Here is a 15,358-nt window from a genome sequence, read left to right on the forward strand (position 1 = left end):
ACAGACGACGACTGTTAGCAGCGCACTTTAAGCTCAGTCGTGTACGTAACGTCGTCGAGTTGCAAACGCTAGCGGTAAAAAATACAATTATATTTGGCCCAATAGCAGCAGCAGCAGCGGCAGCAACGTTGCACTGAAAGCAAAAAAAAATTGATATGTGTGTTCAGTGTTAAGTAAATTTGTAGTGCAAACTGAAGTAACGGCAAATGTTGCGCTTCACTGCACGCTAATGGCAAATTAGTGCAGCAAAAACAATAAAACTAAACCAAAAGCGGCAAAAAAGAATTGCATACCACACGGCTGTGATGAAAAATAGATATCGATTTGCTGACTGACGGCATGTGGTGGGGGGCATATAAAGCTATTTCTGTGTGTGTAATAAAAACTTAATATCAAATTTCTAAAGTTACCGGAAAAGCTGCACAGACATTCACACACAAACTTTGTAAATTAAGCATTAATTGGCTCAATTGTGTGACAGTTTCTGTGTGTATGTGTGTGTGTGTGTGTGCTTAGGCGTATGCGGCGTTGTGTGTATGTGTGTGTATGAGATCATCATTATACGGCACTTGCCGTCGCCTGCTGGTATGCAATACTTTTTCTTCTAACGCACGCTAGCTTCCACTTATCCTTCTTCTTCTCGCTCCCACAGCTGCGGGCTCTATTAAAAGAGAAAAAAGTAAATAAATTTTGAAACTCGCTTGGTCTATGACAAAACAAACGCACTTTCTTCGACGACAACGCATTTCTAAGGTGCGTGTGCGTATCGAGAGTGTGAGCGAGAGCGATAGTGAGAGCGGCACGCGTGTGTTTTTGTGTATGTGTTAGTTGCAGTTGTTGCGCCTTCAAAAGCTCACAACGCGAACAATTTAAGCAATTAAAAATATTAAAACAAATCTGTAAACGCGCGCGTGTTTATTTAATTTGTATTTTGATCATTGGGTTCGACAACCATAAAAGCATTTCCCTATGATTGGCTCATTCTGGAATCTGTGCAGAGCGTGCCCATCAATGCCGGTTGACAAGGTAAATTAATATAACGCTGAATATATCTTAAGTATTAATTACAGTTATCACTCGAAACTTAGAACTCTTCGTTTTAAATGGAAGTGCACATTTTCAATTTTTTGTAATTTAATATCCTTTGATTCGTTTATATATGAGAGTTATTCAAGATTAAATTATTATTACAAGATTAAACTATTACATACATAATAGAGTCTTTTCATAGTCTCTTTCCATATTGTTAAAGTCTTATATTCTTATAGTCTTATATTCTTATATTCGTACAATTCCAAGATATTCATTAGGATATATTCAATAAATAGTCGGGAAACAGTACGCAAGTTAATAGATTGAAAATTAACAATTTGGCCGCTTAAACTCAGATTAAGTTAAACTTTTTCCTATTTTTTCAAGTTCCAATTTCCGAGCAATCACTGTACATATAAATAATCCTACACATAAGCTGTGCAATAACTAGCTAATAGCTGGTCGTAACTTGCAGTTTCTTAGCCCACTTGCATTTATTAATTTGTTTTATTGGATCTCAGAAAAAGTCGCTTGATTTATGTGCGACATATTTTTATTGCGTACTCGCAGCCAAGACAAGTGAAGGGTGCACGGAAGGGTGCAGACAAAATGGGGGTGACTAAATTTATGACTTGGCTCGAGAGGGTGTTGCACTGCTGGGGGATTATATCATGGGATTATGGGCAAAATATATTTGATTTAATGAAATTGCAGTCAACAAATTGCGAGGGAAAATAAATAAAATCAATTATGTGTATGGTAATATTTATTCATTAACGTGCATTACTGTCACTTGAACGTATTAAATGTGGAGCTTATAATAATATCACACAAAACCTTCATAATTTATCATAAGTTAATATACCAATTTATTATAAATGAATTTCATTTAATCTTTGAAAGCACGCTAAACTGTTTGAGTTTTATGAAATATATTTTACCAATTTTCGAAAATCCACTCCCACGGGCGGAAAATGAGTGGAAATCTGAAACAATTTAAGAAAAGCTCACAATTCAGCAGGCCGATATCACGGAATCGCGCTCAAGTCAACGCAATTCGCCATAAATTTGAATTTATATGCACCATACAGCATTTTAGCAGTTACAATCCTTGGGAGTGTCATAAAAAGTGGTTAACTATATAAACATGCAATGCTTCTACAGCGCACAGCCAAGAAGTAGTCGACAATTTGAATAAAGCAAATCTGCTGGCATAGAATAAATTTATGTACATTACGCTCGACACCAGACGCGTCAGCAATGGGACAGACATAGCCACAAAAAAAAAAAAAAAAATAAAATCAATAGCCATATGGTGTAGTATATGTGGCCTAAAGGAGCGTACCACGGAGCCCGTTAGCCGTTAGCGGGGCCGGCCGGGCAGAGCGAACCGGCGCGCCGCGACAACGACAGGCAACGAATACAATCTAAGCACGAAATAAGACAAAAAAAAAACCTCGCCTGGCTTTCCAGTCACGGTTTCGCAAGGGTAGCTGCGGTGCGAGGTGGAGTACTTTGCAGAACAGCTGATTCATCAAATTGCCAGTCGTGAAAAGTATGCAATGTTTTTTTTTTTTGCTGACGCTTCCTGTTACAGCTGTTGGAAAAGAACGAGAGAGCGAGAGCGCGCGCGCATTGGCAGAGAGTGGCGAGAGAGCGCGCTGCAAAGAGCAAGGCAAAGCGAGAGAGAGAGAGCGCGGCTGCCGGCTTTTAATATCTTGAGCTGTTGTTGTTTTTTCTGTTGGCCATATGACGTGCAAAGGCAGATTGTCTTGCGGTATTACATCAGCGCAGCGCAGTCAAAACTTTTATTCAGCCACCTTCCACCTCCAGCGTCACTTTAACAGCAACAACAACAACAACAACAACGACGACATCTAGCTTTGCTTTCGCTGGGGCGCCAGTGCGGCGTACTCCCTTACAAAGGCCTGACTCTGGCTGGTCTTATCGATTCGCTCGCCTTACACATGCTACTATGGCACTTAGTCACACTCTCTAAGCTAGTCAGCTGGCGACGCCCAGTGCAAATGCATTGCCATTGTAGTACTTATCTAATGTAAGGCGCTCACACATACACACGCGCACACTTGTTGTTACTGTTGCCTGCACGTGTCCTTTGTCCTGCTGTGTGCCGTGTACTCTATCGGCCCACAACATCAATATGCAGCTTGTGGGCAATGGACTGACCATTGTTCTATGTTGTGTATTTATGGCCGACTCGTTAACTCTGCTGAACTCTTTTGGACCATTTGCCACATATGCTGCCATTTAGAAATAAATATACTCATTGGTATACCAAATTCGTCCCAGTTGCTGTTAACCTCGTAGCATGTTAAGCTACCAGTTGGTTTAGTGTTAGGGTAAAGCTAAATACAAAGGTTAATATTCAAAACATGTCTTGATTTTCTATTTACTGTAAATTAAACTAAAGTACAATAAACCAGTTTTTCAAGAAACTAGACAGCGAGGATTCGGGCTTAAAATTCTTTTAAATATCAGTTTTTTTATTACAAAGAATTCCAATATAACAAATTTCTATACACAATTTCCCAAGCGTGAGAATTGTAACTGACCCAAATAATTTCTTCCACTTAGTTCTCTTTCTTTATATTCTTGGTTTTCACACTTCACTGGACAGTTTCAAAAAACGTTTGTCGCACATTAATAATCTTTGCATTTCGATTGGCAATTCAATTCGAATTTCTATTGTGTTGACCATTGACCACAGCAATTTGCACTCACTCCACTGCCCTGCAGCTCGCTAATCTCCGCCAAACTGGTGGCAAAACCCTAAAGGGAAGCCCCAGCCAAATGCCCAAGAGCCACAGCCTCGGCCACAGACTAACGAACAGGGGAAACGTAGAAGTTCACTCGAATTGTATGTGGCCAATCTCCATGGAGCAGAACAGAGCACAGCACAGCGTCGAGTGCATTGCGAAACTTTTCTAATTATATGTGGTCAGCTGTTCGTAATTGTTTCTTTTCTGCAGTCAAGGGGTACTCAACCAGACGATACTCTTGTAACGCAAGAACGCAAGTAAGTGGAAGATAAGTGGTATCCGAATTTGAGAATTATAAGTGCTGTGATTTTCTGAGCTTTGCTCAAATTCTGTTTGAAAGTTGGAAAGTTGTGAGTATCGAATGCTCGAGGAAAGTTTTCACTTGTCGGTGACTGTTCGACCAAAAACCGCAAGACAGCAGCTTTGCTTAAGCTTAAACCAGTTGTGAATTATAAGCCCAAACACTCAAAACTAGCCTGGAATATCCTTGTTAACCTTCCAAATAGTTTCTTTAATTGATTACCAAATGCAGCCCACAATTTCAAAGATAAATTGCTCTTTTATAATTTAATTTTTATGCCTACCATATGTTGACTGACAGTCAGTTTTTTTTAAAGGAAGGTAAATTTAATTTCCGAATACATACGCGCAGGCAGGTACAAACCTGTACCAGCAAAAACAAAAAAAAAAAATGGAAAAAATTGTACGATTTGCATGTTTTTTGCGACTCAGTAGAATTTCAACTGTGTACATTTTTGTTTTTCTGATTGCCTTTACGTGGCTGCATGTCAACTGCCTTTAAACTTTTGGGCAGAAATTTGTATACCCTGACGGAAAGGTATACCGATTTTCTCATAAAGGTGACATTTTCTAATGTTTTAAATGGGACAAAATCGATATAGACTAAAACTATCTGAAACTAGGCTATTATTTGTATTAACAAAACTTAAACCAAGATCGTGTTATACTATCTTTAATATGAAAACTCATTTATAGGGTATAAAGTTGTTTCGCTTTTCTTGTTTTGAGTACAATAGTTTTTCGTTCTGCCATTTAAATATTTGCATATTTTCCGCACAAATCAGGCAATCGCATGCAGACCGCATATAACATTTTTACCATATAGAGAAGTTCTTAGTTTATTTATTTTCCTCGCATTTTTGCGTTGAATTTGTATATCTTTTTGTTGACTTTATGAGTCTTTAATATTTGATTTATTGCTCGTTTTTTTTTCGGTCGCAATCTGTCATAAAATTGCTTGTGATGTAATAAAAGCAAGATTCAAGAGATTTGAGAGCGATTATTACTCAATTGCCTTGAACATTCGTTGAGGGAAATACTTTAAGCATAAATTTATAAAAATAATATATGAAAAAGCAAATAAGAGATATATAATAAAAATATATAAGGAAAACGTGAGAAAAATGCGGCTTAAGATTGAGAAAATAAATGGAGATAATGAAAGGAAGCAAATAATTTAATGTGAAACAAATATGTGTATATAATTCTTGAAGAAAGGTTTATGTCTAAAATACATCAATATTCTATAGTCTAGCCTTATAGTTGTTCATGCCATTCCATGTGTGTTCCTTGACATTGACTGTTTTTAAACTAACAAGCGATTAACTAGGGACAACTGTTTAGCTTTCTGACTGGCGATTGGCATGCTAATCAAAGCCAATTGCTTTATTGATTTTTGTGCCAGTCATTAAAACCTACACGGATTCCCAGCTAGGTTTTTGTAATAACACGAAATGCCTGTCAAAAGCTTACACACACACATACACACACACTCAGCTGCAAAATAAACAGCAGTTCAGGTGTTTAGAACTCGGCACAGAACTTTTTCCATTAAAAATGGTAAAGTTCTGTTCTTTTTTCGATTTTCCGCTAATGGAAATTAGCAGCAATTGACTCTTGATACAAAAAAAAGAACTGTGCAAAACAAATTTAATTACTTTTAATTAAATTGCAATCTTTAAAAAGGCAGCGCAAAAGTGCCGTCAGTATGCCACATGCTCAGGCATCTCTGGCAGCTCTGCCTCTTGCATATTACGTCAAGTCAATCTGACATGGCGCATCCGTCAACATCCTGTCTCGTCCTGGCTCGTCCTGGCTCGTCCTGGCTAACGTATTTCAATTTCAATTTTCTGCCTCTGAACTAATGCAATTATAATAATTTCCGCACGTAAGTGAATGGATTAAAGGGCCGATGTCCTTGCCAGCTCTGTGAGCTCCAACGCGGTGCTTTTGCATTTGCCGCAGTTACCCCCAAGTTGGCTGGCGACCAACTTGCTGCCTGCTGTCACCGTTGATAGTCATTTTATGAGATATCTTTTTCGGTTCAGGCAAGTCTTCAGTGCCGTAAAGTGCTGCAATGGATTGTGGCAATAATTTGATGGCTTAGAAATTCCTTTGAGGGTTTTAAATATAAGAATTAAAAGACAAATTACGATAGGTTAGCAAAATGTTGCAATCAAGTTGCAGTTGCTAGGTGCCAAGGCTTTGTCAGTGTTGTTAAGCAGAAAGGTTTTAAACCTGCCTGCCAGTGTTGCAAAGCGGAAAGGTTTCGAACACACCTGCCAGTGTTGAAAAACGTTTGCATCTTAGTTGTGAACTAGTCAAAAAAATATCTCTTTACTATTAAAATAAATTAAACAAATTTCCCCACGACTTTTTTTTGGACTATAGCTTAAACTCCTGTCAATTTGCCAGCTCTGCCCCTCGAAATAGCTCCTTTAAAAAACTTTGCTTAATGCATCCTAAATATTGTTCAGTCCGTGGCTGACTACAAATCCATTAAGACCCCATTGCAACAATTGCAACATATTTTATTTGAAGGCAGTTGCCAACAGCGGTTCGTGCATTTGCCAAGTACAAAATCTGCGAACATTACGTATACGCAAATAAGGTCATATATGCGAGCTACTCGCGAGCTACAATGCCAAGCTACCCCTCTGCCTGCCACGCCCCCATTTCTCCTGCTCCATATGCCACTTAAATATTTTACGCTTTTGTATTGTTAAGCAAAAGTTGGTTTTTTACTCGTTCGTTGCATTTCCAACGCATGAAATATGCAAACGCATTATGGGAAAGGTTATATAATTTTTCCCAGTGTATAATAGGTGTGTTCCTTTGTACATTTCTGGCAGTATAAAGTGCAAAAAGTTAAAATAGCTTCAAAACTCAAATCGCTGAACCTTTAACCATTTCAAACAAGTTTCTTTAGTCGCAGAAATTAAGCTGTAAATGCAAGCTTAGACTTATTATTGTAGATTTTTTAGATAGGGTTTAGCTAGAACATGGTCTATGCTTAGAAGTTTTTAAAAATTTAATTTAGCGGATCTGCTGCTTGGAAATTTGAATGAAAGAAAGAAATAAATTTATTAAATATGAATTTAAAAAAAAATGATATAATAAGATTTATCATAGTAAAGTTTTAATAAAAAATATATGTGTATAAATTAAACATAAATGTGACAGTAAAATGACAAAATATTGCTATAATAAAAAGATGCTTTTAATTATATATGCAAAAATGGATAGATTCACATTAAAAAAGAATAGGGTCACTTTATTGTAGTCCAAGAAATCTTTGTATGTCCGAATATAAAGGTCTTGAACTCTTGTATTGTTATAAGCTATGCAACCTTTATACATATATCAGATTAAACACTAAACACATTTAACATAACACTTCATATTGTTTTGACTTCTTTTGTTGCCATAATTTATCATTGCACTTTTGGTTAGAATTTCAAACGACTTTTGTTATTGTTGTACACAATGCAGCATTGCGATTAGTTGTAGCAGTTGTGTTGAGCCAGCGGCATCCACAAACGACTAGATTGCACTTACGTCCAACTAACCAAGTATATACATATATAATACATACATATATATGTTGTGCAGTTCGTTGCCTGGCAATGGCAATTTGATACAAAGCAAAGAACTAGAAATAGATAGAAAGACTAAATAAGCGCACACAATGGGCAATTATTTGCACGAGTATAAGTACATGTATATATGTATAGTTAGATGTGTGTGAATGTGTATATACTTATATAGCAATTTGTGTACTCAGAGTTATTGTGTAGTATCTGCTGCATGGCCATTTGATGCTGCATTGTCTCGATGGCATTCAAGCGGAGTTCTCAATTGCCGCTCTTGAAGGATTTACTCATGGCTCAACTTAAGTGAAGCCAGGCAAAAGTTGGTCGGTTATAATGTGTGTGAATCCTCGAAAAGTTAGGTTAGCTTAAGTGAGGTTAGGATGTGCAGACTAAGGTTAGGTTAGATTACGTGAGGATAGGATATGGGTTACGTTAGGTTAGCTTAGGCTAGGTTTGTTTAAGTAATCTAAGGTTAGGCTAGGTTAGATAAGGCTAACCCGGATAGATTAGCTTAGGTTAGTTTTATGAATAATCCCCTTGGAAGGTAAAAAGTTTTGTGACTGCATGTTTCATTTTTCCTACTCTTTGGCTTTTCTATTTCTTTATTTATACACTCTAACGAGCTTGCACTGTAGATTTTCTTTAGCTGCTGCAATTTGAATTTCAACTTTTTTGTGGAATAAATTTCCAGTAAATCGCCGGTAAAATAAATGCTTCCGATTGCGCATTTCCTGCATGGACGCCAATACCAGGCCAAGAAGTGCGTAAAGGAAAACTTGATTCTCCAATTTGAATATATTTTTTCAGCTGCACTTCTTCAGTTGTTGTGTCTGTGTGTGTTTGCATGAAAACTCTAGTGTAATTTAAAGTTTTGAAGTGTTCTCAGATAGAAAGAAAAATGCAAATTTACGCAAGAGCTAGAAAACGATGCGGTGTTGAGGTACACGATTGTTGTTCTGAGAACTTTTAGTATAGCATATTTTTTGCCACAAGTACATTCAGGCTTTAACAATACTGTAAAAATTGGGATTACAATTTGGCCATTAATCAAATAAGTATTAGCATTAGGGCCAAGCACATGCGAAAGTTTTAATGTGATTGCCTTCAGTTGACTACAAATATCGTTTGTCAAAGTAACGACACATGACAGAAACATGCGCCAAAAATGCAGAAGGAAACTACAAGAAACTAACATATTTTATTTATGATTTCTTCAATAAAACAAACTTCGCCTGGAACGTTGGGGTTGGTTTGTAAACATTATGAATTTGGCACAAAGTGCCGCAAACACAGATGACTAAACACAAGACGAGGATGCTGGGCAAGCAAAGGAGGATTTAGCTTAAATGGCGTCACCAGCAACCGTTTCGACTCGTTTCAGTTTCTTTATTTTTAGCATGCTTACGTCAGTCACGGTTACATAAGAGCTAATTGGCGGCCAACGAGGCGTATGCGTAATATTATGCTACACCTTGACGTAGCAAAGAAAAGCCAAAGTTGAAATTTTGTATATTTAATTCTTGTCGTCATCGGTCTAAAATTTGTGCACACAAAAAGAATTTGATAGCAGCATCTATAAGTTCTCGTCGTCATCCTCAAGTAAAAGACCCGCCTGTGCCAGTTCGTGCTCCATTTCCAGCTGCCAGCTTTTGGCCATGCGCACATCCGGCGGCTGCAGTGCGGGCATCTCGACGAACTCTAGACGCGGATCACCAACCAGTACCCGAGCCAGCCAGCGGAAAGGCTTCTCAAAATTGTAGTTTGACTTCGCCGATATGGGAAAGTACTAGAAAAAATATATATATATATATATATTTCTATAAGATGCAGCTTTCTGAATAGTTTTGTGGGGTTTGTTTGTTAAGGATATATTGAAACGCCAAATCTGCTTCTTTAAAGAACTCTATTTTCGACTGACAGTTCCTATGATATGTTCAGATCTGGCTTACTCGATCATATGTACTGTCCATAGCAAAAAGATGAATCTGTCAAGCTTTAAGTAAGCAGCCTTGAATTTTAAGGATTAGCTTGCATATGAAAAGGGTAAATAGTACTGATGAAAAGGACAAAGGACTGCTAAATGAACTTTATCGAGTTGGCTTTCGATTTGTATCATATATTTATATATATATATATATATAAATCTATTTAGTTATGAGCTTGTGAATGTGTCATTCAACGCGTTGCAACAGCTACTCCGAAAGTTGTTTCTTCCATCAATTCTGCTCACCTGTATATTTTTCTTGCGATGAAAATCCAGACCCTTTGGCTTGACCTTGCAGTCCTTAATGTCAATCTTATTGCCGCACAGAACAATTGGTATTTGGCCACAGGTGCGCACCAAATCACGATACCAGTTGGGCACATTCTTATAGGTGGTCCGGGAGGTCACATCGAAGAAGATGATGGCACATTGCGCCTGAATATAGTAGCCCTCGCGCAGTCCACCAAATTTCTCCTGCCCGGCCGTATCCCAGACATGGAATTGTATTGGTCCGCGGCTGGTGTGAAATTTCAATGGATGCACCTCCACGCCCATGGTGGCCAAATATCGCTTCTGAAACTCGCCGGTCATGTGCCGCTTGACAAACGTTGTCTTTCCCGTGCCTCCATCGCCAACCAGCACCAGCTTAAAGGATGGTATTGCATCACCACCATCATTAGCCATGTCTTGAGTTTGGCACCGCGAGCTTAACAAATATATAAAATAAATAAAAATGGTCAAAATATTGCGAATTTGAAAAATGTATTAAAAAAAAAAGGCGTTTAACTGTTAGGAGAATCAGTTACATGTATATTGTTCCCACTGACGCCTATATAAAATGTAAGCTGATTAAAAAAAAAATAAAAATACAAAATGTTAATAATTGAAGCAGGATTTAAACTTAAGGGATAAACAGGATATACTTTAACAATCGAATAGTTGTTTGTTTAAGTTAGTTTAATTATATTATTCAACTACGAGTTACCTAAGACACCTTAAGCAGAGCGCGTGCCATCGATCGCATTGTTATCAAAGTCGTTATGCACATGAGTGCGCCAAGCGCAGCACACAAAGACTCACTCATTCACACACACACACACACACATACACACCCATACACATTCACTCACACTCACAGCAAATGCACTCGTGCGGCAAATAGATGGAAATAAAGCGCGTTGACAGCACTCGGCGCAAAATACTACTGAAGGCCAGCGCATAAGAGCATCGAATTTCATGTTAATTGTTAAGATTTGAACAACATTTAAGCACTCGCATATTTGCAGCAACAAATACTTCTACTCACATTCATACGCAGGCACATTCAGATTGATGTAGCCGCTGGCAATGACACTGACAGCCGCACATCTAAAGTTTGTCCGGAGCGGTCACTGACAGGAAAATGCAATTAAATGCAGCTGCTTGTTGTGTCTGTCGTTGCAGCATAATTCGAGTTTCATTTTGCATTTGTTCCATGGCTTGGGTAGTGTGTCTCTATGCAAAAGTTTTCTGGTATTTTACACCGGAAGTGTTGCATTTTCTCGGTGTGTGTGCAAAAGTGTGTTTGCCAAAGTCTTCTGTTTGGCATAATGTCTAAAATAGTCGATTTGAAACTTTGCCCACATACAAATTTAATATCTTAAGTGGATTTTAATTTGCAATTTATTTGTTTAAGTTTTACTAAATGTAACAATTAACTTAAAAGGCGATGTGTAAGCAACAAAGAGCTTGTTAGTTAACAAATTGATTTAATTTTGTAAAACAAAAGCACAAATTTGCAAAGGCTTTTTGCGAAAAGTGCTTTATATTTAATAGGCTAAATAGTTTAGTAATAATATGTTTTATAGAGAATTAATTACTAAAAATAATTCCTACATTTTTTATTGACTGTATCTAATATTCATTTATTATACCTTGTTGGACAACTATAAATTAAACTTAAGTGTTCATATTATGAATTTTGTGTAAACATGTTTATTTATCCATTAGCTAACAAGTAAGAGGTTCTAGTCGGGAGCTTTGACTAGGGGATACCCTGAACCCTTCCAACAGGCAATAGGTATAAAATGAAAGATACTTGATATATATACACTATTTTAGAAGCTACATGTCAAGTTTGGTGATTTTAGCTCGTATTACAAACTGCGCGGATACTAGTAGGACCTACAGCTAAAATTTCAAGTCTCTAGCTCTTATAGGTTCTGAGATCCTTGCGTTCATACGTACGGACAGGCGGACAGACGGACATGGCTAGATCGACTCGGCTGTTGATGCTGATCAAGAATATATATACTTTATGGGGTCGGAAATGCTTCCTTCTGCCTGTTACATACATTAGCACAAAAACATAATACCCTTTTTACCCATTTTCAGTGGGTTCAGGGTATAAAAATGTTTTCCTTGCCTGTGTAGAAAATAACTTGAAGTAAAATTTATATATATATTGCACTCACAGTGCATTGAACTGTCGCATTTACATGCAGCAATTGCTGAATACTCGCTAAACATGTGTTAAACTGGGGAATAAAAACTCCACCAGCAAGTGACAAATTGTGAACAGCAAAGGCAAATTATTTGCGTACATTTGGAATATTCAGTCTTTGGCGAGGAAAACCTGCCCCACCCGGCACTGAATTCACTTTGCATGCGAAAAGTCTGGAGTGTTGTGGCCGGGTGTTGAGACAACAAAGCGTGCTGGGAGCATTGGGCACAAGGAGTACGTTTGTGCCATTGTTGTTTTGGACGTGAATGAACTCGGTAAATGCAAAGGATATTATGCATACGCCATGTTGCACGCAGCCGTAGACTTTGTTCTGTGCCATTGGGTCTTTTCAATAAATCAGCCGTCAACGGGAATGTCAACGCAAAGCCATCAAATCAAAGCCAAGCAAAAGCCGAAAGCCAAAAAGGATACAAATTGAATAGGGCAGGACGCTGGATGTTTCCGGAGTCAGGGAGTTGAGCTTATGTGCAATAAAAGCGTCTTAAAAGTTTAATGTCCCTCGCTTTGCGGTCACATACAAATTAGTTTCGACTTCATGGCTGGCACTGTGTGTTGTGTGTCTGTCTGTCATGTGTGCATGTGTGTGTGCGTGTGTGTACGTTGACATTCTTCCAACTGCTGAAAGTTGCGCAATTTTACCTGTCAACAACTTTTTCATTTCCTTATTCAAAGAGTTTTCTCCAGACGATTGGAATAATCAGCTGTCTGTTTGCTAAATTCTATTTACAAAAGTTTTGTATCTAAAACATCTGAATCAAGTTTAGTATAGTTTAATGGCAGTGTAGTATAGATTGAAATATTTCTGTTAATTTAGTTAGTTACCACAAGTAAATGTCACATAATATCGTTTAGTTTTTCAGTGCCTTATTATGTAAATACCACAACAATTGCAACTTAATTGCAGCTAATTTAATATTCCCTGAAATTAAATCGTAGCTGTTGCACGTTTTTCGCATTTTGCAATATAATCCATATTTATGGGCACTGACAATATGGGCTTATTAAAGTGAAAAACAAAATTGAACAACGGCCTCGAAGAGCGTGTACTCTTTCAGGCTGATCATTTGTGGCCAAATATAATATTGGAAAATAAGATCCACAAAAATGTCTGCTTAATCGGTTCATAAGGAGTTATAAATAAGGGGTTATTTTAGATTCTTTTAGTGAAAAATTACAAAATAGAATAAAAATGCAACAAAGTAGGCAACAATATTTTTGAAGATAGTTTTTGATGTGATGCTTTTTTTTTATATTTATATTTTTTATTATACACAAAGTGCCGATTATGCTTGTCTAAGTGCATTTATTTTCGAATTAAAAATTATTTAATTATTAAATATTCAAAAAAGTTAAAGTTTATTATTTTCTTGCTATTAGTATTATTATAGGTACTATAATAATTATTTATGTTATTATTGTTATAACTATTCTTATTATTAGTATTAGTATAATTATTATTGTTATAACTATTCTTATTATTAGTATTAGTATAATTATTATTATTAATCTTATTATTATTATTATTATTATTATTATTATTATTATTATTATTATTATTATTATTATTATTATTATTATTATTATAATTATTATTATTATTATTATTATTATTATTATTATTATTATTATTATTATTATTATTATTATTATTATTATTATTATTATTATTATTATTATTACTATTATTACTATTATTACTATTATTATTACTATCCTTTCTCCAAGACAATACTTCTCCATAAACAAGGCTGTGATATGACGAGTTATGATCTCAAATATTGATTGAGTATCATAACAGTTGCTATAGTTATAGTACCCCACAGAAATGTGCCCATGCAAATGAGCAGCATTATTTAATTAAATGAAGTTGGCTCCACTGACCGGGCACGTCGCGTCCTGGTTACCGAGCGGCTAATGTGCATTTGTGCTGCTGAGGGTTCGCCGGTAGCCTCATTAAGGGACGACCACGACAACAGCTTGGCAATTTATTAGGTGGGTCTTAAAGGTGCAAGGGGTCGCCTGTCTCGCTGCTCCTGCCATAGCCTAGTTACAAGTCAATCTGCGCCAGAGTCAAGCTGAAGGCGAGGCTCGTTGCTGTCATCTTAAAACAGGGCACTTAAATTTAGGCAAACGAATGACACTAGAAAGGAAAAAAAAACTACCGTTCCGACACGTCTGGGGCCATGTCGAGTAAATTAATTGCTGGTGCAGGCTATGAGCACACACGGCACATACACCATAGACACACACATGCACACACACACACATACAGAGTCTGATTGTATTGCGCGGTTAGTTGAGCAATCGAGCAAACTAAACCGCAGTTGCGGGCCGGAGGCACGCATTGGCAGACAGAACGGCAGCCCCCCCTGGTGGAGGGAAAGGGTTTAGAGGAGAAGCGCACGCCAGATGTTTGTGTTTGGTTTGGTTTTTGGTCGGTGCCAGTGGAAACCATAAAAGCAACTATCCTCTGTCACCTGCCGTGACGCCATCTGCGCCAGACAAAATGGTGTCAAATGACAAAATGCATCGTAAAATACAAAAAATAAAAGTGGAAATGGAAAAACTTGCACACGTGGGCTGCATGATTAGTTTTGGAGCTCAAATATATATAATAAATAAAAGTTGATATAAGATGTTATATAAAGTATATTGAAATTTAAGAAATTTCAATTACTCACCATAATATTTTGTTTTATTAAAGCTTAATTGATACTGCCCACCAATATAAGCTCCAATTTAAATTCAATTGACTTTTTGAGAATACACAAATATTCTATAGCACAATAAGATCTACTGTAGAAAATTTCATCAAGATCGGTTTAGAAACACAGAAGTTATTAAAGAAAACATGTTTTGGCTGGCCTCGAGCTTGTATACATTATTATTATCGTTAAGACTCATTTCTTGGTTGGCTGTTAAGTAAGGGCGCTTGCAAATAGTGTGGTCTGTTACAAGTTCGAGACCTATCGAGGAAACACTTTTTTTAATTTACTTTTAGCGCGACCTGAATTTGGTGTTGGTAGTCGGGAGCTCCCTCTAACTTGTTTTGTTTAAAAATTATTTATGTACGACCTTTCATCTTTATTATGATTTCTTTTGAGTCCAGTTTATTAACCCGCAAAACAGTGCTCGATTTTAGTGTATATAATGAAAAGCTCTTTGC

The 15,358-nt window shown here is 37.0% G+C and overlaps 2 protein-coding genes across 13 annotated transcripts in view; one reads left to right on the forward strand and one right to left on the reverse strand.

Moving 5' to 3' along the window:
* Nucleotides 1–32: 32 nt before the first annotated feature.
* Nucleotides 33–15,358, forward strand: part of LOC135433503 (AF4/FMR2 family member lilli) — a 41,109-nt gene continuing 25,783 nt past the window's right edge. For 3 of the 12 annotated variants that reach the window (XM_064689618.1, XM_064689637.1, XM_064689632.1), the window contains exons 1-2: nt 34–157; nt 653–1,026. In XM_064689618.1, the coding sequence (XP_064545688.1) occupies nt 970–1,026 (57 nt within the window). In that variant the 5' untranslated portion in view covers nt 34–157; nt 653–969. Of the gene's footprint in view, nt 158–652; nt 1,027–15,358 lie in introns of all 12 variants that reach the window. The other 9 variants (XM_064689661.1, XM_064689646.1, XM_064689678.1 and 6 more) reach the window with 7 other exon arrangements.
* LOC135433571 (GTP-binding nuclear protein Ran-like) lies at nt 9,203–10,456 on the reverse strand. The gene is made up of 2 exons (XM_064689714.1): nt 9,936–10,456; nt 9,203–9,491 (listed from the first exon to the last, which is right to left on the reverse strand). Exons 1-2 carry the CDS (start codon nt 10,371–10,373, stop codon nt 9,279–9,281), a joined length of 651 nt encoding a protein of 216 aa, XP_064545784.1. The 5' UTR covers nt 10,374–10,456; the 3' UTR covers nt 9,203–9,278.

This window comes from Drosophila montana, unplaced genomic scaffold, assembly GCF_035044405.1.
Source record: "Drosophila montana isolate Dmon_TW-CO22-7 unplaced genomic scaffold, ASM3504440v1 contig_1505_1, whole genome shotgun sequence".
Taxonomy (NCBI): Eukaryota; Metazoa; Arthropoda; class Insecta; order Diptera; family Drosophilidae; genus Drosophila; species Drosophila montana.

What these genes read in the sequence shown, in the direction of transcription:
- LOC135433571 (XM_064689714.1), bottom strand. Translation starts at nt 10,373, where the DNA reads ATGGCTAATGATGGTGGTGATGCAATACCATCCTTTAAGCTGGTGCTG. An exon ending in ATCGCAAGAAAAATATACAG is followed by an intron (nt 9,492 to 9,935) that starts GTGAGCAGAATT and finishes TATTTTTTCTAG; the next exon opens with TACTTTCCCATATCGGCGAA.